Genomic DNA, 25,273 nt, shown 5'->3' on the forward strand with positions numbered 1-25,273 from the left:
CTTAATGAAAGCACATATGGTAAACACTTAACATTACTCTTTTACCATATAAATATAATCATTGGATAACATAAAAAGATAAAAACCAAACAAACAAGTGATATATATTAATCCTCTTTATATAGAAATTTATGAAAAGAAAAGGAAAATACATAAATATATAGAAATAAATACACCATATTCTATCACGTTTCTCTCTTCCTAGATAGATGTTTCCCTAATTTATTAAAATTCAGGATCTAAACATTGGTGAATAGTTTGGAGATGATACCTTTTTTTATCCGCAAAATAAGTAATATTTTATTAAATAAATAAAATATTATAAGAAAAAAAAAGGCATGAATAATATCAAAGGAAAGTCATATAGCTGAAACCTAATTGGATGCGACAAACATACCCATTAGGTTGGTAAGACACCACCAAGCATTAACAACACTCCCATTACAAATTAAACTTTTGCACCCAATCTTTCATTTTCTTGGGCTTATTCAAACTTTCAATTTTTGTTTTAAGTTTCTCCTCCACTAGTAGCTTTGTCATGTTGTATATCACAAACCAATACAAAAGTATTAAATTTTATTATTTTAATCAATAAAAATTTAATTAAGACAATACATTAATTTGCCCAAAGACCGCATTAGAATCTTCTATAATTTGGACCAAGTAGATCGATTACTATCAAAGGGTGCCGTTGATTGGCCAGATTAGGAGGACTATCGATTGTTAGAATTATGATTTGGGAGAAGTTTTTTATTCGGTGTTTTTTTTTTTTTTCAATCTGTCGGACATGGAGTCCAACCGAACTCCTTATCCTCCATATGTGGGATTATACTATTCGGGGGTGTGGGACAATTTTCATCGAACTTTTTACTGTTGGGATTAGGTGGTGAAATGACATTTTGACCATTTACTATTATTATTTTTTAAAATAAATTTATTTAAAATTTTAATTAAAAAAATAACATATATTTTTATTGATATTTTATTTATTTAATTGTGTAAAAAATAAAATAATATAAAATTTTATTTAATCTAGCTAAAAATAATTAAAATATTAAAAATATGTTTAATATTGCCATTACTTGGTAAATAATTAAAAAAAGATAAAATAGTCTTTTGTTCATTTATCTTATCCAATCCGTCCAACCAAACATTAGATTCACTAAACATAGTCATTTCCAGACATTTAATCTCATGAGAAAACAAACGCAGAATGCACATCTAATACAACTAAATAGTCCGGAAATTCACAGTCTCAAAATTCAAGTCCGATAGATTCTAATTCTCTTATTCAATCCGTCCAATCAAATATACCCAAATTGTACTGAAATTTTATTCTAAACAACAGTGTAGTGGTGTGTAAATTTAAAATTAATAAAATGTGAAACATATCATGACGTAGACCATTGATTTTTTTTTTTTTTTTTGAGTAATTTTCTGGTAATTTGATTATTATTTTTTTTATATTGTAGTATTTCTGAACCAGGAATGGATGGATGAGAGCCAACTGAAGCATTAGAAACAATACGTCAGCGAAGCATGGGATCACACAAATAGATAGGCATCATTAATTTCTTCGTTACCTGACTCGACTCTCAATTGTACAAAATTCGACAACTTTTGTTTTGATTTGTGTTCTGCGATGATGACAACGTAGCGTAACGTAAAACCCCATCTTATATTCATTCCTTCATCATCATTCCTATCCTCAATCCACCCCAATCTTCTTTCTTCCTCTCCTTTCCTATTTTCAGGTCTCTTTCTCTCTCCTTTTTCTTTTCATTTTTCAACTTTAAATACCACTCTTATGAACAAGATTTGAATTTCATTACTGGGTTTTTGCTTTTTCATCGAACCCTTTTTGATTTACAGTGAAAAATTCAATGGGTAGTACTTCATCAATGCTAACTCAATATGATATTGAAGCTGTTCAAGAACACTGTAACCATCTATGTGGGTTTCCTTATACATATATTTTTATTTTTTGTTTTTGTTTGTTTGCTTGTTGGTTCTGAATTGATCTTTTTTTTTTTTTTTTGACATGGAAATTAGTTTCCCAGCAAGAAATAGTGTCTTTGTATAGGAGGTTTTGCCAACTTGATCGGAATTCCAAGGGTTTTATCTCAGCCGATGAATTTTTATCGGTACCTGAATTTTCAATGAACCCTCTTTCTCAGGTAGGCTATAGAATTTTGATTTTTAGATTGGTTTGTTGGTTTTTTCTCAATTCAATTTTTTCTTTTTTTTTTTTCTTTTTTTTTTTTTGGGTGTTGCACTAGTGTTTGACATTTTGGCTGCTCTGGCTTTGTGTGTCTATGCAGAGGCTGATTAAGATGGTGGATGGTTTGAATTTTAAGGACTTCGTAGCATTCTTGTCTGCTTTTAGTGCCAAAGCCAGTGTACCTGAGAGAGTCAAACGTAGGTTTTATAAGCCAGGATTGTACTCTATTTTCATAATTTTACTTCTGTGTTCATGTTCATGTTCATGTTCATGAATTTGTTGCTTGCTAAATTGACATATTACACTATTTCTCACTATCAAATGGGTAAGAAAACAAAGCATGTGAGAGAGGGATGACTGAGATTTATTTTTCTTCCTTCATATTTTAATGGGAAATCTCAGTATTATAAAATCTCACTATTTTTGGAGAGAATTGAAATAAGCAGAGTGAGAGAGTTTTCTTTCTCACCATTTCTCGCCTAATTTATAAACGAATTCTTATCATTTTTCACCAAATCAGCCCATCCTAATAGAGTGTTGATGTGGTTGTATTAAAGTAGATACGTGCTGGTGATTTTCAGTTCTGAGTAACGAGTCTAGAACAATCTGGACTAGGAACTAGCAAGATGTATTTTGATGTCAAATTTCAATTGAATTGATATGGATATCTATTTGTTCCGTTTGGTATAGAACTGAGTGAAAGCTGCAGGATTTGATATCGAAGGCAGTTGGCTGATGTGCATCATACAATCTCAATCGAAATGAGATTCGTTGAATCCAATTCAGGAGGGATATACTTGACTACTAAGACAAAAATAAAACCAAAAAAAAAAACAAGAAACAAGATATTTATTTTTTGTTTGAATTTATGCTCTTTGGTATGGATTATACATCTTCTGAATAATTTATATCCTTTACTGGCGTATTGCTTGGTGTTATTAACATTAAAATGCCTTTATGTCTCAGTTATCTTCAAAGTCTATGATTCGGATGGTAATGGGAAGGTGACTTTCAATGACATATTAGAAGTGTTGCAAGATTTGACTGGCTCATTCATATCAGATGAGCAAAGAGAGGTACTACCACTGTTGTGCTTATTTGCATTCTTAGCTCATTCATATATACTTGTATACTTTGGTATTGTATCTCACTCTTAAAACATTAGTTGGGGTTCCATTTCAGATTTGCATAACATCGTCGTTCTGTGTCATATTGTGTATTAATATTTATGCTGTTTTATTTTCACCAGTGCACTCTTGCAATATTAATTCTAATGAAATGATTTGTTTTCATGTTACGGTACTATTACATGGGATGTTGAAAGCTTTAATGTGCCTTTCATCGCAGTTTACCATATGTTTTCTGCTTTATGTGATATTGTGATAGCCTCAATGGTTTTCTAATTTCTATGCATTTAACTTAATAGCACTTTTGCTTCTTCCATGTTTACAGAAGTATAACAAATTATACTGGACTTTTTATTTTCTGATTAACAGGAAGTTTTGTGCCAAGTTTTGAAGGAAGCTGGTTATACGAGGGACTCTACTTTACTGTTGGCCGACTTCATTAAGGTTCTTTATATACCATAAATGTTTTCTTCCTAAGAGCTAGTGTAATAGAGAAAAGTAAGCACGGTTAAGGGAAGAGATGAAAATACATTTGAAACCACTGGGGAAATATTTCCACCTATCTCCCTACACTAAAAAAGGAAGGCTTTCAACATTGTGACTACATTTTAGAGGCAGCAGGGATGGAGAAATTATGTTATAAGAAAATTTGAAATATTCTTGAACACTCTTGAAGTGCTTACGAGTTCTGTATGCTACAAGAGCACATTGAGGATATAACCAAATAATGCTACGAGGATTCTACCTGAAATTTTGTGTGAAACATTGGTTTTTTTTTCTTCTTCTTCTTTTCCCAAGACCTTCTTAGGCTACAAGATGTGCAATATTATTGGCTGATGCTGTCACAGCACGTAGAATGAGATCATCAAATAGGATAGCACCTTTAAGTCTCAGAATAATAATTGGAGGCGTTGGAGTCTCCAGTCTGAGCAGCAAATTATACTTGCTGATAATGCTTAAAGAATCTTATCCCAGCACTGTTTTATCCAATAAGAACATTTTTTAAGTGATTTTCAATCCTAGTACTCAAAAATAGTAGTTTTCTCAATGTCTTTATTGCACTTCCATTCAAAAATAAATAGGCATCTATCCTGCAATCCAATTATCTGCAATATATGTGGCCATTGAAATTGCATTTGGTATGCTATGATTCTTATTTCTTTCTTCTCATCTGCTGTCCTATATTTCACTACAATAAATAAACCCCAGTTTCACCAAAAGGTTCCATTTAATTTTATTTTTCAGAATTTGATGGTGATGCCTGTAAAATGTAATACACTGTTCATTCTTTTCTTATCAAATCTTTCATGATTCTTGATGTGTACTCGCCAAAGAACTATAAACATAAAAGGACATGGTAGGAGAAGAATTGGTCAAGCAACACAGATTTTATTTTTGGACTTTAATCAGTGAAAAGAGTCCGATGATGAAGCCTAATTATTTTTAACCTTCCAAGGAATCGATATAAGTGAAGAATTTTAAATGAAAGAGAATTTAGCTTCAAATCTTGTTTCTTTGATTACTTTTTTTCTTCTTTAAATCTTTCTTATGTGTATCTTCATGTTGTTGCCTCTTTAGATTCTTGGCAAACCTGGGCTGAAAATGGAGGTTGAAGTTCCAGTTGACTAAGCTGAGCCTTGTGGTTCTTCTGTAATTTGACTCAAGATGAGCCTTCAAACCTGTATTATTTTTCTTTTCTTTTTTCAAAAAAGAAAAGCAGTATATATATGAATTAGAATAAAGAATAAGCAATGTGGAATACTATAAAAGTTGAGCTTATTTGTAAATTAGTCCTAGTTATGCCCAACCCTTACATTTTTGTAATGTTTTATGAGTTTTATGATAAAATGTTACTTTTTTGCCCTCCCAAAAAAAGTTGTTTGCAAATTCTTAGTTATCTATTCTCTCTTCGAGTAGGGTAGTGTTACGGGAGTAGAAATGTTTGCATCTTATAAATGTAATATATGAAATTCAGCTGCATATACTTTTCACTCCAGTTTGTTATAGAACTTTTCCCATTTTACTATGAGATTAATTGTATTTTCTTCAAATATAAGAGAGGACAGCCTAATTTACTCCTTTAAATTGTAAGAATGGTATACTTATATAATTTAAAGATAATTAATAATTAATACTAATATATTTTAAAGATGAAATCTTAGGACTTAGACCTAGGAGTGGAGTGATAAACGAACCAACCAACTCGAGCTTGGCTTGTGTTCGGCTCATTAAAAATTTGTTTTAGTTTGGTTTATTAAGGAAAAAAGTCAACCTTACACATTTTGAACTCGTTAAAGTTTTTCACCCAAACTTCAAGGGTGAATTGTTCGTTGGGCTCGATTTGATACCTAAAATTATATAAAAATACCAAACTATTTAAGTTTTGATCGAAAAAAGCTTGTTTAACATCAGCTCGAAAGTTCAATAAATCAAATTTTAACAAATTTTAAAATTTATTAAAATTTTTAAATGAAACTTAAATAGTTAACTATTAGACTGTTTATCAACTATACTCGGCCACTCTAAATCCACCCTTGCAAATATGGTCTGTATCAGTTATCCATTGAAGAATTTAGTATTATTAATTTCATAATGGTCATGCCCTACCGCCACTCTTACTCCTACTCCATTAGTGCCACAAAAGAAAAGGAGCTTTCTGTAATTTGGTAAAAAGACCAGGCTCAGCTCACAAGTAAAACTTGAGTGCGACACGCCATTGAAAATAAATTGAAAATATAATAGAATATTTAAATTTTTTTTTAATTGAAAATATAAATAGAATATCTAAACAAATTAAAAACATACAGTCTTACAAATTATTAGAGATGCTCACGGTTTGGCGGTTCGATTGCGGCTAAAAGAATTTCAAATCTGTCATCCGTCTAAAATTAGGCAAATTGGAACAAATCAATCTGCAACCGTTCACTCGTTATCACGTATCCATCCAAAAAGCGGCGGATCAATTCAATTTGATCGATTTAGACAAATCAAAATATCCACTGCTCACCCATAATCTACCTGTAGTATTACTATTACCATTTAATGATAAAACACCATATAAGAAATAAATTTGACTATCAAAATATGATTACCCTAGCTAACTTATCTCATTAACTGGGACATCTACATAGTGGAGTAAATTACAAATACATAATAAATTACGGCCCGGCTTCCCTCCAGTCCCAGATCAGACTGGAGGGTGCTGCTAGGCTCGCGTGGGCCTATCACAGGTCTCATTTCGATAATCTGAATCGTTCAATTTGTAGAACTCGTCAAGTACTAGATGCCAATAAACAATCACGTTGATCAGATATTGATAACTATGTGATCAAATCAGTTTTGTATAAAAAAAAATATGGACGGCAAAAAAAAAAACGATTGACAGAAAACTAATCTGATGAGATAGTTATGAATATTCAATTAACGTGATTTTTTACAGGTATATAATACTCAACGAGTTCTATACATTAAACAGTTCATATTATCGAAACAGGATCTGTGGTGGGCCTCCACGGATCTAACAGTACCCTCCAATCTCAAATTGAACTGGAGGGAAGCCACTATCATAAATTATTATTGAATAATATCATATATTTACGGTGACATAATAACACTATTGTATATAGTAAGACAGGCTCCGTGGGGTAGATAGCCCAGTAACCCTCTCAACCCTCTCAAATAAGGATAGAGCTCTGCTTAAATGTAGCCAAATGCCTCCTACCTTCAGAGGCAAGCCGAATTCCAGTGCGGCATCTTAATCAATGGTAGATTTAACGAAGTCACTTATTAGTTACAATCTTAAATTATTATTACTATTATTTTTTATCATAATCAATAATAATAAGATAATAATTAGTCGGTTTGGTTAGTGAAGTAATTTGGTGATGAATGCTAAAAACATGATTGAATAGTTAGATTAGACCTCATATTGGGTCAAGTCAAATTTAAATTGACACATATTTTATTATTTGACAATAAAAATCCGATCTAAATCCCGCCTGGCCCAATTCAAAATTTGTGCACCCTTGATGCATAGCCAAGAGGTGGTGGCGTGGGGTAGGAGCCAGGGCAACGGATTAGGCAATGAAAGTCATCCCAAGTGTGGTTGAAAAAAAAATTTCAAATCTCAAATTCCTCCAATTAATACAATAAATATGAATAAATATGAGTTATTAATTTTTTATTTTGAGAAAATATAAAAAAAAAGTAAAGAATAGAAAAAATAATTTGAAAATGATGACGGGACAAGTCTTTCTTGCATGAAGTATCTGTACTTTCATTATTTTGTCTACATTCAATTTTTCTAAAATTCTACTCCGTTTTTGTTTGTTTGTTGTACTTTCATTATTTTGTCTACATTCAATTTTTCTGAAATTCTCCCCCTCCCCCCTTTTTGTTTGTTTGTTTGTTGTGTTGAATGGATTCCGGGTTGGGTTGGGCAGCTATAGGGCTGATGGCCACTTGTAGCATTTATTGAAGCCTCGTTTGTTTGATAAATTAGGTTAGATGTGATTACAAGTACGATAAAATTGAATGAACAGATTATTAATATGATAGTATTAGTTTGGAATTGTATGATAAAAAAAAGTGGAGAATAGAAAAAATAATTTCAAAATGATGACAGTACAAGTCTTTCTTGTATAAATTTATGCATGTAATATATGTACTTTCATTACTGTATGTATATATATATATATATATTTGTGTTGAATGGATATTGGGTTGGGTTGGGTTGGGTTGGGTTGGGTTGGGCTACTATACGACTGATGGCCACCCATAGCTTTCATTGAGGTCTCGTTTATTTAGCGAATAAGATTGGATGGAATTATGAGTACTGTAAGATTGAGTGAGGATATTACTAATGTGATAGGATTAGTTTAGAAATGTATGATAAAAGGTGTTTGTTTGTGTACTAATATGATGATATTAGGTTGTTAGGATTAAATCTATAAAATTATGTAAACATCCTCATTGTATAATAATTAACTTTGTCATTTTTATAATGTAAGGACAAAATTGTCTTTTTCACATCTAATTCCATGGGATTAGATTACCAATCTCACTCTTTTCATAAGATCTGGGGTATTCATAGTCTCTTTCTATTTTTATCAACCAAACATAAACTACGTAGTTGTTAGTTCAATCTCCTCATCTGTGAAGCCAAACAACCAAATAATAATATAGACTATGTAAAACTCACAAGATTGTTAGTTCAATCTCCTCACCTACAGAGCCAAACAAACCTGAGCTAATTACCAAACACTATGTACCTTTTTATTCTCACATATCTCAATACAAAATTACAAATTCTTCCCCACCCTACCAATCACAACACTAATAAAAAAAATTAAAAAAAAGATAAATTACGAATATACCTTTTGAGATTTGTTTAAAATACGAATTGTCTCTTGTAGTTTGAAAAATTACAAATATCTCCCTGTTAGAATTTTTTATTTAATACAATTAATTAAAAAAGTGAAATTTCCAACTGTTCACCAATACAATAATAAAATTATCTGAATTATTAATTGAAATAAAATTTTAACATTATTAAAAACTGTTAATTAATTTGATAATTTATTAATAAAATGACCTATTTGTTATAAAATTATAAACCTTAGAGGGCATAATGTAATTTCTAAAATCACAAAAAATAATTTATAATTTAAATAAATCTCAAAAGATATATTTATAATTTACTCATAAAAAATTTAAAGTGTCAAACATGTTTTATTTTTAAATTGAGAAATGTTTGGAACTTTTTTTTTTTTTTTTTTTGAGAGTTTTATGACACTCAATATAATTTTAATTTTTGATACGTATGTGAAATTCACTCATATATGTGTGAATCTCCAATTATGAATGATTAAAATGAGAGTAACACTTACGGGGATCATATATGTACCACACTTTAAATTTGACAAATTGTTTGGATTTGGAAGATGCTGTAAAACCTCTGCCCTTTTCAAAGACAAATACTCCTCGAGTTCAAAAAAGAGACAAATGCTCCTCCTATCTGTCACCAAAATCACCACCACCACTCGTCCACTCCCATATATCATACATGCATTTGCAAAACATACCAGTAATAGTAGTATATCCCAACCACCGCCACCACCACCACCACTGCTCCGGCGACTTCTCCACCACTCGAACCACCCCAAAAACCCATCCATCAAAACCCTCAAACCACCCCAAACCCAAAAATCCCCAACCATGGAAGTCGAAGTCAAGCTCCGCCTCCCAGACTCCACCTCTCATCAGAAACTCTCCTCTCTCCTCTCACCCTTCCACACCAAAACCCTAATCCAAGAAAACATCTTCTTCGACGGCGCCAATTCCGAGCTCTCCTCCAACCTCGCCGTCCTACGCCTCCGCTTCTACGGCGGCGGCATCGACTCCCACTCCGTCGTCTCTCTCAAAGCCAAACCCGTTATCTCCGACGGAATCAGCCGCGTCGAGGAGGACGAAGAACCAATCGATTCCTTTATTGCTCGCGCTTGCGTCGCCGAGCCTTGGCGGCTCTTATCGATCGATTCGTCGAGGGTGTTGAAGAGAGTGAGAGAAGAATTTGGGGTTGGAGACAAGGGTTTGGTGTGTTTGGGTGGGTTTAGGAATGTGAGACAAGTGTTTGATTGGAATGGATTGAAATTGGAGCTTGATGAAACACATTTTGATTTTGGGACTTGCTACGAGATCGAATGTGAGAGCTCTGATCCTGAGAGAGTTAAGAAATTGATTGAAGAGTTTTTGGCTGGGAATGGGATTAGTTATCGGAATTCGGAGGTTTCAAAGTTTGCAATTTTTCGATCTGGGAAGCTACCAAAGTAAGTGTACAATGCCCATTTTTTTGTGATTTTTCTTTCAAATTGTCTGTTTTGATAGACAATTGAGTGCAACTTCAAAGCCTCTCTTATAGATTTTGAATCATTGCTGTGTATGAGTTCTGTACACAATAAATTGATGTAATTAGAAGGAAAGTATTGATTATTGGTTGCGTTGTTACAATCTTTTCATTATATTTGGCACTAGCAATGAAACAGATCATGGGTTCTGAGTTTACAATCTGTTTTTCTCAGTAGTTGGGGCAAAATAGTGCTATGTTATTTGTCCTGTTTGTGGTCTTGTTCGGTGTTCAATTTGTGATGACTGATGTCTAATATTCGGAAAGAATTTGAACTTCAATCAAAGCATTTAGCTTTGCAAGTGGTCATCACATTGAAAGCATTTTAAAAATAAAAAAATTGAAATTTACAAAATTCCATTATGGTCTTCTTTGTTCTTTGCATTATGAGTGCTAGTATAGAGTGCATGAATTGGGTTTCTTTCATTGTAAAGAGTTGGTATTTATTGTCATCCATATCTATAGTGTATGTTTCTTCTTTATCTTTCTTATATACATGCATTGGTATCAAGTCTGATCAAAGTTTCTTGTTCTTCTCAAGGAATAGAAAAAAAAGTTTCAAAATCATCTTGTGCTAGGGCTATAAATAAGCTGAGCCTACTAATGGGTTCTTTGAACTTGGTTTGAAAATGTGTTGAGCTTATAGATGCATTCAATGTTAGCTTCTTTATCTTTTGAACCGATATTGAATAAGTTTCAATCAAGCCAATCACAAGTCAAGTTGGGTAGATTGACTTTCATATTGTCCTAGAGTGTGTATACCTTTGTTGAGCCGAGCTCAAAATTTCACGAGCTTGAAACGTACCATTAGAAATATTGCATAAAGATAACCTAGTGATCTCCCCCAGGTTGACCAGAACAAACATCTTAAAATGCTTATTTTAGATATTCCATCGTTGCTTTTTTCAAGCATCTTGAAGTAAATTGTTTGATTGTTTCTGCTCAATGTTCCTTTCATAGAATGGTTTAGGATATAATGAATCATTGGAATGCAATTTTGTTAAAACCTACCATCACCTACTCCACCTACTACACCTACCATCACCTACTACCACCTACTACACACCTACCACTACCACCTACTACCACCTACTCCACTACATCTCCTATATAAGGAGCCCCTCACCATTTGTAATATACAACATACATCAATCAATAATACATCAATTTTAACATGGTATCAGAGCAAGGTTAAGAATTTAGTATTTTTTCGCGTCACCGGCGGGCGGCAGCCTCGCCTTGGCCGCCCGCCGGACCTCATCCTAGTCCGCTAGAATTTTGCTACACATACCTTCACTCTGCTTCACCACCTTTGCCTCGCTTCTGAAATAAAAGACGGCCACCGCCCACTGCAGCAACTCAAACCATTGCTAGCTCGAATTGAGCCAACACTACTCGCCATTGGTGTTTCATGATGCATTTTTTTCCAAAGCTCCAAACACACAGATATCGGTCTTCGTAGTATTTTCCGGTACTCCGTCTCACAATCTTATCTGCCGATCTACCCATTCCACGCGAGCACCAAACCTGGATCTATCACAATTTTCAGTTGTCCCTGGCCAGCGACGACCACGCCGCCCAATCAACGCGGCGTTGGTCTGCCCAGATCATTTCTCACCCATTGTTCGTGCGGGCGATACGTGCTTCCAACCTGGCTTGGCTGTCCTGATTTCCCAATCAAAGCTCTTGTCCTCATACAACTCTCATCAGTGCTTCTACTGAGCACTATGTATGGTGATGTGGTTGATTTGGTGAGCTGGGCACAGCCACCACACCACCAAAAGTGAGACTGATACTTTTCTGGCTTATCTTCCATCAGAGTCGCCATGTATGCAGAAACATGGCCTCCATAGATGTATTTGCGGTGAACCTCAGCATCAAGTTGCTTACTGTCTTTACTGAAACCAGCAAACCTCTTGTCACTGTGAGGAATATCAAGCCCACCATCTAAGGCTCCCTTGAGAGCACCAAAAACACGATTTCCAGTGGTCGTTCGTAGAAGGCCAACATCTAGGAGAGCACGGAAAGGCCTTCTGCTCTCTGCTGGTTCAACAGAGTAATCCTCTCCGGTTGCCTCAACATTTCCCTGATACTCATGTAACCATCTCTCTCTCTCTATATTTCTGATTTTTGGTGAGACCAAACCCACGATATCTCTCTCTCAAACAACAAAGTCCAATTTACACACGCTGTTCTCTCTCTCTTTTTTTCACTTTCCAACCCATGTGCATTTTTTTTATTCTACTTTTTGCCAGGTTAATGGATTGAAACTACCAACCCATGTGCACCTTTTTTTTTTTCTCTCTTTCATTCTACTTTTTGACCCATCATTCTACTTCTAAATTATCTTTTTGTACCACCGCCCACTCCATGATATCCATTTTATTATTATTATTATTATTATTATTATTATTTCAAAAAAAATAAAAAATAAAAAATAAATAAATAAATAAATCATACGCACTCACAAACTATTGCGTAGCACGTGGGTACTACACCTCCATAGATACACAAACCACCATTGTATTTTGAAAACCATGGGCTCCTGCCAAACCAACATCTTTCCATTACAAAAAAAAATAAAAATAAAAAATACAAAATAAAAAATAAAAAATAAAATTTACAAATTTGCACACCAAACCATATTTTATTCATCTCAGGGATCAACCCCGATCACAATTTTACAAAAAAAAATAAATAAATAAAAATAACAACAACAACAAAAACAAACAACACATCCACAGGCGGGATTTTTTCTTATCTACTCTGCCGCCGGTCTCTTCTTCTTGCCTCCGTCCTGCGCGGCCCTTGACGGTGTTGCCTCCGTGCTTCCTAGACCACCAAGCAAGTTGCCTCCTCCCTGCTCCTCCACTACAGCATACGGTGGACCTCCAAATCGGAACATCACGGTGGCCTTCCGCTTCAGCTCCTTATTTTCCGCATTTAGCACACTTATCTCTGCTCGCGCATCCTTATACATGCGTTGGAGCAGAGCCAGTTGGGCGTTTAACTGTTGCACCTCATTTGTCCTACTCTGCAGCCGGTGCGACAAGTTTGTGACCGCAGTCATGGTTTTCACACATGACTTCAATGTATACTGATTGGCTTCAATATCCGTTTGCACTGCCATTTTTTGCTCCACCGACCGCATCGAAAAGTTCAACGGAGCAAACTCAAGGGCGCTTGGTTGAGATTCACGGGCACCCGCACCAGTTGTCTCTCTTGTGGACTCGTTGAGGTCTGGAAAGAGAGTGAGCAGACCACGGGACGAAGAGGCCATTTTCTGGGCAACAGAGTGTTACAGAAGATTACAGAGTTTCTCTCTCAGACAACGAAGAGTTGTTTTTTCAGAGGTTTTTAGCAGTTGTTTGTCTCAGCCTCTGCCTCGGCCTCAGGCTCCGTCTTGGTTAAATAGCCGAGGCAGACACGCGCATCGCGTGCCACTTGACGCCAGACGACAAAACGGGCGCGCAAGCCAATGTGGTGACGCGCCTCGCCATCATGTCCGGCGCATCTTTTTATGACTTGGGCTCGCCTTTTGATGGCACGCCTTTTTATGGATTGGGCACGCCTTTTGATGGCACACCTTTTGAGGGTGCGACTTTTTAAGGGTCCGACAAGACTCTGTAAACTGTCCCGACATTGATTCCGGTTAGCTCCTTCATGGGTCCGACAAGACTCTGTAAACTGTCCCGACATTGATTCCGGTTAGTTTCTACAAGGGTCCAGCAAGACTCCGTAAACTGTCACAACAACTGTCACAACATTGTCTGCTACAACGGTCCGACATGACCCCATAAACTGTCTTCTACATCGGTCCAACACGAGCTAGTGTCTTCTACATCGGTCTGCCATAACCATACAGTCTTCTACAACGGTCTGATACGACCATACAGTGTCTCCTATCCATTTTTTATTTTTCAGATTATTTTCTTGTTTTGTTACTTTCTCCAAACTCAAGTTGGTTAGTTCCTATCCCCCTTGAGTTTGCGGGGGGCTGTTAAAACCTACCATCACCTACTCCACCTACTACACCTACCACCACCTACTACCACCTACTACACACCTACCACTACCACCTACTCCACTACATCTCCTATATAAGGAGCCCCTCACCATTTGTAATATCCAACATACATCAATCAATAATACATCAATTTTAACAAATTTAAACCTTCTTTTAAACTCACATGTGGTGTTCCCATGGTTTTGATTAATGAGACTAGAAAGAGGACAAATTGTTTGTTAAAACTTGAAATGAGGAGAGCTGTTTCTATTGACTTAGAATTATGAATTAATGTGTGGTTGCTACAATAATGTAGCAACAACTATGTGATTCCTTCTGAAGTGATGAAATTTTTGTACAAGTGATTCTAATTGAAAAAGAATATGTCGAGAAGGTGAGAAATATGTCCATGATCATGCGTTATAAAATGGTTATATTGCTGGAATTGTATTGACAAATGTACTGCCATTTTGTTTTTGGATGGCTTGAATGTTGAACACATGAATATTGTTCACTAAATCAAGTTCATGATTTGTCTAGTTTGTATCAATGGCCATAAAAAAAAATGTGATTCTTAACATGAAAGTCAGTTTACCAATTTGTGTTTCTAAATTGTCCACATCCATATTAAAGAATTGAAATAAGCACTGTTAACTTGTAACTTTTCCTAAACGTTGTAAGATTCAATTTACATATATATATATATATATTTGCAAAGAAAAAAGGATTTCATTTTGTTATAAAATGAATAAATGATTGATAAAAGAAACAATGAAGTATAGAGATTTACTGGCACCACCAACCTAAAGAAAAACAAGACAAACTCCACAAACAACCTAAACAAAAACAAGACAAACAGGAAAAACAATTCCACAAACAAAAACAATACATCTGACACATTTGACAATTGGAAACACAAGAACATGACTACAAGCAACCATTAGTTAGAAACACCAGAACATGACTAGAAGCAACCATTAGTTAGAGCTATGTAAATTCTAAGCATCAATTGCCATATATTGCACCATGCATCAAGTGCCATCTGCTGCACCATGTTGGTCTCCAAGCAAGCTCGCATGCAAAGTCATTGCCATCGACATCCATGAACTCGTAGGGAGCCCAAGAACAATAGACAGAGCTAACACGATGGCCTATTTTAAGTCATTTTTGGAGTGCCGCACCAAGTCACATACCAATTGAACACCATGTACTCAAACGCTAAAAAAGAAGAAAAAAAATTCCATCTTTGATGGGCATGATATTGACCTGGCTTCCTATAACTGTCTACAATGACTCTACACCATCTTTTTACTCATTCAGTTGCTTTGAAACCACTTTCGACTTAGAATATCATTTTTCATTGAAAAATATTTTTCACAACATGACCGAACTAACTTACCTACACATTACTAAACCAGGACACGACAATGAATAAATCAGGTTCTACCAATTTTGTATTTATAGTTTTTCGTGGCAAAAAGTATAAAACAAAATTAAAATGTTTTTTCATTTTTTTAATAATAGGGTTCAAGAGTTTTTAAGTAGTAAAATAACTTTTTGGTAAATAAGGTTATAGTATCATCATTACTTTAAACACCAATGACAGATTCTATTCAACGATCTAATCATCTTACAGCTTGATATCCATCTGATTCAACGAACTCATTATCTTACATGTTGATTTCGGTTCCACTGCTCATGTCCAACTTGTCTACATTTAGATGAACCCTAAATCCTAAATGGATGCTTAGGCAGAGTTGGTTATTGTTTCAATAATTGAAGAAGAAGGATAAGCGTCTTTATCATTCTCAATCCGTTGTAAGAAATTAATTTCCTTTGCTTTCTTCAAGCATAATTAATTTCCTGGCTTTGTTCAAGCATAAATCATACAAAATATCATGCATACGACATGGGTTTAGGATTTAGGGTTTTCAGTTCTACTACTCATTTCCAACCTGTCTAAATTTAGATGAGTAATAAGTCTAGATTTACCTGAACTAATAGAGCAGAATAGGAGGTAATAATACAGTGAAGCGTCAATTCTGGTAGAAAGTACTCTCCTTTCTCTAATAATAAGGCAAGCTTGGGTTCCAAAGCCCCTTTATTGAGAGATAAAGCAATCATCACTCACCAGCTCTGCCCTAGCTTAGGAAAAAGATGTTTGGCGGCGAACCACTTTCTCTTGATTGATGTGATCAGATGCTTGCTTTTTCTCGCGTGATAGATAACCACCACCACCGGCCCGACCCTTTTGCATGCATAACTGTCAGGTGGCACGAATTTGATGGCAGACACAATCTTGACAAGTTGTTTGCAACACATGATAGTATAATCGAATTCATTATCTTACATCTTGATTTCGGTTCCATTACTCATGTCCAACTTGTCTAGATTGAGTAACATTTACTTGAACCAATGATAGTTAGGTTTACACCAATGAATAGTCTAGATTTTCTTAACCAATGATAGTTAGGTTTACACCAATGAATAAATTACTCAACCAATGAATGTTAGGTTTACAACCATGAATAAAATTTTCAAGGTTCATTACTTTTTTCTGGGGGTGAAAAACATTAAATGAAAAAGTTTTATTTATTTATTTATTTTTTATTTTTTATAATTTTTTATCATTCAAACGTGTCAAATACTACTGGCAAAGTTGGATCTAGTTTGGGTTTCCTCCAATATACGACTCCTGCATATGATCTCCATAGACATGACTATGTTGAATTAAAAATGTTGTTAGAAACAAAAAAGAATTAACAAAGAAAATTTGTTTAGAAATAGTAAATTGCAATAACAAGATAGTGGCAATCCATCCCCCAAGAACTTGAAGGTAATTCTTGTAGAGGAGTCACCCACAAAAAGAAAAGGGAAAAGGGGTTTTTAAAATAAGAAAAGAAAGATAAGCATTGTTTGGAAATTCTCTAACCAAACACATTTAAGTCTACTAATGTGGTAAATTGGATTGATTTGATATACTAAAATTCAACTTGTTCTTAGGAAAAGATCAAGAATTTTTGCTATTTTTAAGTGCTTATTATCAGAAAGAAGCAAGGAAATTCACAACAAAATTGAAAAAAATTACGAACAAACAGAATCTTGAAAATGAATTATTGAAATACACATCATTTAGAAATTTTATTTATTTATTTTTGAAAAACGAAAAGATAAGGACAAAGAAATAGACATGGGCATGAACTAGAAACATAACAAACCAATTAGATAGACCCCATAGAAGGGGAACAAAAAGTGACTTACAATTGATATCCTTGTAGCTTGATCTATCACTTTTAGCAAAAGAAAAAAGACATTAAACAGAGCTTGTTAATGCATTTGCCATGAATTGTTCATGTAATTTACATTTTATTTCAATGTTCATATGATTCATGCTTCTTGGTAATAAATTTTTTTCTTTTTTGATGTGGATTTTACACTCTTGTATTTCCCGTTCTTTAAAATAAAAATGTCACACTTACATGGGTGGCGCTAATGCCATGAATTAAAAGTTTGCTTCGATACAACTTTTATTGCAAGAACAAATTTTCCCTCAGTGACAGACTCTTGACTCACCATTTTCACTCTCTTGCATCGCTATTTAGGGCTGGCTCAAGCGCGAGGCTATTGCCTTGGGCTGCCCTTGCCTCAATTTTTCTTGTCTTTGTATTTCTATTAACAGATCTTCATGCCAAAGCCAATTCCTCCTCGTGATAATGCATTCACAAGCATGGGCCATCACCTTCAGCCGTGGATCCCACCCCTCTCTCTGTCATTCATTGCCATTGCTCATTTCAAACCATTATCAACCCACAAGACAGAAATCTCTCTAGCCAATATGTTTTCCTTCTCCATTACCATCACTACCAGTACAATAATTACAATCATCGTATAAGAATAAGACAAACTACTTTTCACTACACAACACGGCAAATCACTTTTTACAACCATTTAAAGTAAACATAATATGCTGTTGGTGGATGTCCTTCAGTCAGTTTCTGGGTTTGAATCATCTTCTAACACGTAATAACCATATTAGTTTTTGTGCCATGCATACTGACAGAGATCAATGTGGTAGATTGGATGATCTCGATCTGATCTATTCTCTGATTGGGTTTGTGATTTGGTTCACTTCTTTAACAATAGCCGGGAAAAGTTGTCAAAGTCCTCTTCCTCTCTTTGCTTCTGTCCATAAAATTGACCCTGAGCCCTGTGTTGCAGGAACTAGCATTTGCTTACTTTCTTTTTTTTCCATCAAGGATGTGAATCTAAAACCAAACCAAACCAAGCCAAGCCTTAAGTCCCATCAAATGGGGTCGGCTACATGAATCCTTTTTCTCCACGCGGCCCTATCAATGGCCATTTCATTAGTCAAATTAAGTAGATTTATATCTCTATTTAAAACGCTAGTCAACGTTAATCTAGACCTACCCCATCCCCTAACACTTCCATCTACCGTTACAGTATCGCATCTCTTCACTACTGCCTCTGTTGGTCTCCGTTGAATATGACCAAACCATCTCAAACGATTCTCTCTTAACTTATCTTCTATCGGTGCTACTCCTACTCATTCCCGAATACATTCATTCCTAATCCTGTCTTATCTAGTCTTACCACACATCCACCTTAGCATCCTCATCTCAGCCACACTCATCTTATCTATATGTTATTTCTTGATTGCCCAACACTCCGTCCCATACAACATAGCTGGTCTAATAGCCGTTCTATAAAACTTACTTTTTGGTTTAGTGGGTATTCGTTTATCGCACAATACCTCAGACGCACTTCTCCACTTACACCATTCCGCCTTAATCCTATAGGCCACATCTGCATCAATCTCTCCTGCTGTTGTGATAATCGACCCTAGATAACGAAAATGTTCACTCTTAGGCAATTCTTGGTTCTCAATCTTCACTTCTCCTCTACTTTCATTGTTACTGTTACTAAATTTACACTTCATGTATTCTGTCTTAGTTCTGCTTATCCGAAATCCTTTAGATTCAAGAGCTTTTCTCCAAATCTCTAACTTTGTATTAACTCATTCTCTAGTCTCATCTACTAGCACAATATCGTCTGCAAAAAGCATGCACCATGGCACGTCATCCTGAATATTTATCGTCAACTCATCCATAACTAAAGCAAAAAGATAAGGACTTAAGGTAGATCCTTGATGTAACCCTACAGTGATAGAAAATTCATTTGTCTATTATGAAAAAAATATATATATGAACAAAATGTTAAAATCTACCATCACCTACTCCACCTACTACACCTACCACCACCTACTACCACCTACTACACACCTACCACTACCACCTACTACCACCTACTCCACTACATCTCCTATATAAGGAGCCCCTCACCATTTGTAATATATAACATACAACAATCAATAATACAATTCTCTATTTCTCTATACATCAATTTTAACATGGTATCAGAGCAGGTTTAGCACCTAGTATTTTTCGCTTCACCGGCGGGCGGCAACCTCACCTTAGCCGTCCGCCGGACCTCAACCTAGTCCGCTAGAATTTTCTACACATACCTTCACTTTCCTGCATCTTCCAACTCTCTTCCCTCGTGCTTGAGCAGATTTTGCTGTGCGTCTAAGAAGCAACCGGACTCTCAGACCACTCCTCCAGTTCGCCTTTTCTCTTTCACCCTCTGAACCGCCGGCTGTTGGCGGCGGCGATGATTCTTGTAATTTAAACGGAGTACAGTTGTCTGGTCTGGCTGGTTCGAAGAAGACTGCCGATTTTTTGAGCTTCGATGGGAGTGTCGTTGTTCATGCTGGTGAAAGATTAGGTCGTGGCATCGTTACTGATGCAATCACCACCCCTGTTGTTAACACCTCTGCCTACTTCTTCAAGAAAACTTCCGAGCTTATTGATTTCAAGGAGGGACGACATGCAAGTTTTGAGTATGGGCGTTATGGAAATCCAACCACTGTTGTTGCAGAAGAGAAGATAAGTGCACTTGAAGGTGCTGAATCAACACTGTTAATGGCATCGGGAATGTGTGCCAGCATTGTAATGTTTATGGCACTGGTTCCAGCTGGTGGGCATGTTGTGACAACCACAGATTGCTACAGGAAGACAAGGATTTTCATTGAAACTGTTCTCCCTTTAAACCCTCTCTTTTCCTTTCTTTTTCTTTTAATATTTACCTCCACTACCTTTTGTCTTTCACATACAGTCACCACCTTTTTTTTATTCGTTTTATTCTTATTATCATCCTCCTCATCATGTACCCACTTTCTCTCTCTCTCATTTTTTCACTTTCCAATCCCCTGAGGCACATGCTTTCGCCATTAATCTATTCTTATTATTATTATTTAAAAAAAAAAAAAAGCAGGCTCTCACACTCACTGCACTGCTCTTTCCTAAAACAACTCGTTTTGTTGCATGTCTTTGATGTGATGATGACTTTGGCAGAGTTATTATCCTCTTTTGTACAAACACCTATTCTCTCTCTCACTTTACTTTTTCCATCACCCATGTGACCCATTCTACAAAACTATATCTTTATCTCTTTTATATGCCACTCTCACCAGCGCATATGCTTTCTACCTTAATATATTATTATTATTATTATTATTATTAAAAAAAAAAAAAATTCCAAACACCATTGCTGTTTTTCACAAATCCGTGTAATAAAGATTTGCACACCAAACCTTACCTTCTTTTCTTCATCTCAGGGATCAACCCCGATCACCATTACATAAAAAAAAAAAAAAAAATTAAAAAAAAAAAAAAAAAAACTAATGGATTGGGCACGCCTTTTGATGGCACGCCTTTTGAAAGATTGGGCACACCTTTTGAGGATGCGACTTTTTAGGGGTCCGACAAGACTCTGTAAACTGTCCCGACATTGATTCCGGTTAACTCCTTCATGGGTCCGACAAGACTCTGTAAACTGTCCCGACATTGATTCCGGTTAGCTCCTTCATAGGTCCGACAAGACTCTGTAAACTGTCCCGACATTGATTCCGGTTAGCTCCTTCATGGGTCCGACAAGACTCTGTAACCTGTCCCGACATTGATTCCGGTTAGTTTCTACAAGGGTCCAGCAAGACTCCGTAAACTGTCACAACAACTGTCACCACATTGTCTGCTACAACGGTCCGACATGACCCCATAAACTGTCTTCTACATCGGTCTGACACAACCATCCAGTGTCCTCTACAACGTTATGACACAACCATACAGTGTCCTCTACCACGTTATGACACCCCCATACAGAGTCTTCTACAACGGTCTGACACGACCATACAGTGTCTCCTATCCATTTTTTATTTATTTTTTTCAGATTATTTTCTTGTTTTGTTACTCTCTCCAAACTCAAGTTGGTTAGTTCCTATCCCCCTTGAGTTTGCGGGGGCTGTTAAAACCTACCATCACCTACTCCACCTACTACACCTACCACCACCTACTACCACCTACTACACACCTACCACTACCACCTACTACCACCTACTCCACTACATCTCCTATATAAGGAGCCCCTCACCATTTGTAATATATAACATACAACAATCAATAATACAATTCTCTATTTCTCTATACATCAATTTTAACACAAAAAAATACACACCAGAGACAACAGGGAAATAAAAGTAGGAAAGAGTAAGGGGAGAGATTCATTTAACATTTAGTTTGGGGGAGAGAAGAGGATGCAGCTGGTTTTTACTGAAAGCGAGCAGATTTGCAGCAGGCTTTGCAATCTGCAGATTTGCAGGCAATTTGCCCTTGCGGAAATTTAAATACTTCACATTTGACGCTTCGACCAAAATAAACCATACTTCATAATAAAATGGCCATTCATTTGAATATAAAAAGGTAAGATATTTGTAACATAATTAACAAATTTTCAGCCAGACAAAAAAAGCAGATATCATGGTGACAAAAAGAAATGTGACATGTTTCATCACATTAAAGACAACCAACTTCGTAAGACCCAACTCGGAGAAGAAGAAGAAAGAAGCAAGAAAAGAATCAGTGAGGTTTCTCACTTTTTCTTCTTGGAAGGTGGTTGAGCTTGCTTTTCACCCTCCTCTTCATCATCTTCCTCCTCTTCATCATCTTCATCATCCTCATCATCATCATCGTCGTCGTCATCATCACTTCCTCCGTCACCATTAGCCTCATCATCATCCCCAGAATCCCCCTCATCATCATCACTGTCTTCGTCTCCATCATCATCATCATCATCATCATCCTCATCACTGTCATCATCGCCGTCATCGTCATCGTCATCGTCGTCGTCTTCGTCATCGTCATCCTCAGTTTCGTTAGCATCCTTGTTTTCAGCATCAGGCTCGGTCACTCTGTTAAGTTCACCTAAAGGAAACCTGCAATGTAATTAATTGCCATTTGTGAAAATTGTGAATTCACCTTACAAAAAGTAAATGAAGAATTGAAACCAAAAAGAATGCAAAAATTTCTCTCACCTCTTGTCTGCTCTGAGGGCATCCATGAATAAATCAATATCAATTGGCAGAGATCCAAACTGGAAAACGTAAAGCAATTAAAGTAGAGATGTTAAGGAAAAGTAAAACCATCAAATCATAGTGAATCCATTCACTTCAAGAACCATAAAATTTTGCGAACAGCTGAAGTGGTAATTTAGGCCATAAATGTGTTATTCCAGAGCATGATAAGCATTGCAATACAGCAGCCACAAAAAGCATAAAAAATGTAGAAAGGATTTTCAGTATCAAGGATAATCAGAAATACTTTTAGAATAGATAATTCATAATTCATAACAATAAAGCAAACCAATATTAATATTTGTTGGTACAATGATATTCATACACCCTCAGTTGAAAATCATGAAGAAACACACAAGAAGTGAGTACACATCAAAGTAGTTTGAAATGAGTAGATCTGGATTTATAATACAAATGCAGAGGTGTATCTGATGGAGAAATGAACAAAACTGAGGAAATAAAAGGAACCCAACACTGGCCCTACTTGCTTTTTTTAGCAAACAGTGTGTGAAGGGCAATATATTGGGAGTATCGGTCAATTCTTCCTGAAACGGAAATGATACCGGATCATATCAGCTAATACTGAAGTGACTTTCTTTTTTTTTTTTGTGCAGAGATACCAAACAGAATACCCAATACGTTACATAACCACCGATTTTTCGATCCATGAACTAGACTATTCAATAACATGAGTAAATCATTATAACAAAAAGAGAACATCAAAACCTTTCGAATAACACAACAAGATATTCTTTAGTGGAATGATACACTCCTTAACTGTTTACTAATAGGTACAGTGAAGCCCAAACACGATATATGCAACACTACTTCACTCATACAAGAAACCTGAAATTAACTCCAAAATTGTTTTATATGAATTTGTGTTTAAGGTACAGCTTGTCATCAACAGACAAATTGCAGAAACTCCTATAAGAACATCTCCAACGCTGCATCTAATAATTCATCAAATTTAAATTTCATGAAAAACGGCAATTGTTTAACCTCCAACCCTTTCATCAAACTCATATCAAATGAGGGATGAACCACAACTTTTATCCAATGAAGGAAGGCTTTCATCTTTCATCAAATTTAAATTGTTACCATTGGGCCGGACATCCTCCCAGATGTTCACCCAAGAGCAACTTTGACAGCCCTTTTTGTTCATGTCTAGACGACGTCCATGACATCCGCCCCAACGTCCTCCCGGACAACCAGGAATGTGAAAAAAATTTGATGAAAATTCTAGTTTTAGTATTGGAGTAAACTGTATCAAATCAAACTTTTCATCAAATTTTTTATTCAACTTTGGGGATGCTCTAAATGGCCTAAAAACAAGAGAAGCCTCTCGAGTCATATGACCACCCAATTTTCTAACTTGTAAAGAAAACTAATCGTTTAACTCTTCACAGACCCAAACCCTTCATTTGGTTTCTCTAGACAATAGTTCTCCTGTGTTCAATTTCTCACCAACCAAACAAAGATCAAGACCCTGAATCAGTTTCGTTTAAACAGGTTCACAAATTGAGTCAAGACCCGGGATTTGAACAATGTCAATGACCTAGAAGAGACACAAACAGGGTGCTGCAATGGATAATCCAATCGTTGCAAATATCTTTATTAAAAATAAAAATAAAACCAACATTGTAGCCACATTGGCAAAAAACCCTAATCTCCAAATGCAGCAATATAATAAAAGCCCTAATCTTCAAAGAACCAACCATTAGCAAACACATCCTTACAATCATATCAAATCACCATAAAAAAGGTTTTAAATTGCTATAAAAAACATGTCTTTAAGGTGTTAAAAAAAAAAAAATCAATTGCTAAGAAAATATATACCGCAAAGAGAAGCCAAGAAAGAGACTTCTGAGCAATCAAAGCCGCCACAACCACCATAGTTCCCAAAGCAACAGTGCCACAGCGAAGTCTTTCCATCTCCATTGCACCCAAAAAAAAAAAACTGTTCTACAAAGTTAAATAATGCACAGTTGGGGAAGAACAAAATACCCAAAAAAGAAAGCAAAGGGAAAAGGAAAAGGCAAAGGTCGAGAGAGAGAAAGTTTTGGGATGTTGCGAGGAGGGTTTTTTAGTAGTGTTTTGCTGGAGAAGAAGCAGAGAAATTAGGGTTTTAAAGGTTTGTCCAAATTAGAGGGGGTTTGTGTGGTTATTATTATTAATTACAATTGCTCATTTTGCAGTAATTAATTTAATTTTTTTCTTTTTCTGGTGGATTTTATTGTTGATTTTGTGTTAATATATAATAATTGTTTTGAGAAAATGACAGCAACGTTTTAGAGGGTTATATATATAACCTTCTTGTTAAGTTCTAATTTTTTAGTTGTATTTAATTTTTTTATAATTTATATTAATCTTTCTTGAGAGCAAAAAAAAAATGTAATCAATTCTATAATTTCGTCATAATTACAATAATATTTCCTAGATTTTATAATGAATCACATTTACACCCATTCTATTTACAATAATATTTCTTAGATTTTATAATGAATCACATTTACACCCAATCTATTAA

At 35.5% G+C, this 25,273-nt stretch overlaps 3 protein-coding genes across 4 annotated transcripts; 2 read left to right on the forward strand and 1 right to left on the reverse strand.

Moving 5' to 3' along the window:
- Positions 1-1,463: 1,463 nt before the first annotated feature.
- Positions 1,464-10,410, forward strand: LOC114308481 (uncharacterized). Of its 2 annotated transcripts, XM_028254064.2 has the most exons (7): positions 1,464-1,754; positions 1,873-1,953; positions 2,053-2,177; positions 2,322-2,418; positions 3,188-3,297; positions 3,718-3,792; positions 4,927-10,410. In XM_028254064.2, exons 2-7 carry the CDS (start codon positions 1,884-1,886, stop codon positions 4,975-4,977), a joined length of 528 nt encoding a protein of 175 aa, XP_028109865.1. In that variant the 5' UTR covers positions 1,464-1,754; positions 1,873-1,883; the 3' UTR covers positions 4,978-10,410. The 2 variants fall into 2 exon arrangements, with proteins under 2 accessions (XP_028109865.1, XP_028109864.1); XM_028254063.2 differs by lacking the exon at positions 1,464-1,754 and having other exon boundaries at positions 1,761-1,953.
- LOC114308482 (triphosphate tunnel metalloenzyme 3) lies at positions 9,352-10,410 on the forward strand. Its single transcript, XM_028254065.2, has one exon. It carries the CDS (start codon positions 9,352-9,354, stop codon positions 10,177-10,179), a length of 828 nt encoding a protein of 275 aa, XP_028109866.2. The 3' UTR covers positions 10,180-10,410.
- An 11,646-nt stretch (positions 10,411-22,056) lies between these two features.
- On the reverse strand, positions 22,057-24,905 carry LOC114301872 (uncharacterized). The gene is made up of 3 exons (XM_028246830.2): positions 24,583-24,905; positions 22,705-22,763; positions 22,057-22,605 (listed from the first exon to the last, which is right to left on the reverse strand). The coding sequence occupies exons 1-3, from the start codon at positions 24,682-24,684 to the stop codon at positions 22,263-22,265; spliced, it is 504 nt and encodes a 167-aa protein (XP_028102631.2). The 5' UTR covers positions 24,685-24,905; the 3' UTR covers positions 22,057-22,262.
- Between the last annotated feature and the right edge of the window lie 368 nt (positions 24,906-25,273).

Source organism: Camellia sinensis, chromosome 15 (assembly GCF_055761805.1).
Source record: "Camellia sinensis isolate YWXY chromosome 15, ASM5576180v1, whole genome shotgun sequence".
Taxonomy (NCBI): Eukaryota; Viridiplantae; Streptophyta; class Magnoliopsida; order Ericales; family Theaceae; genus Camellia; species Camellia sinensis.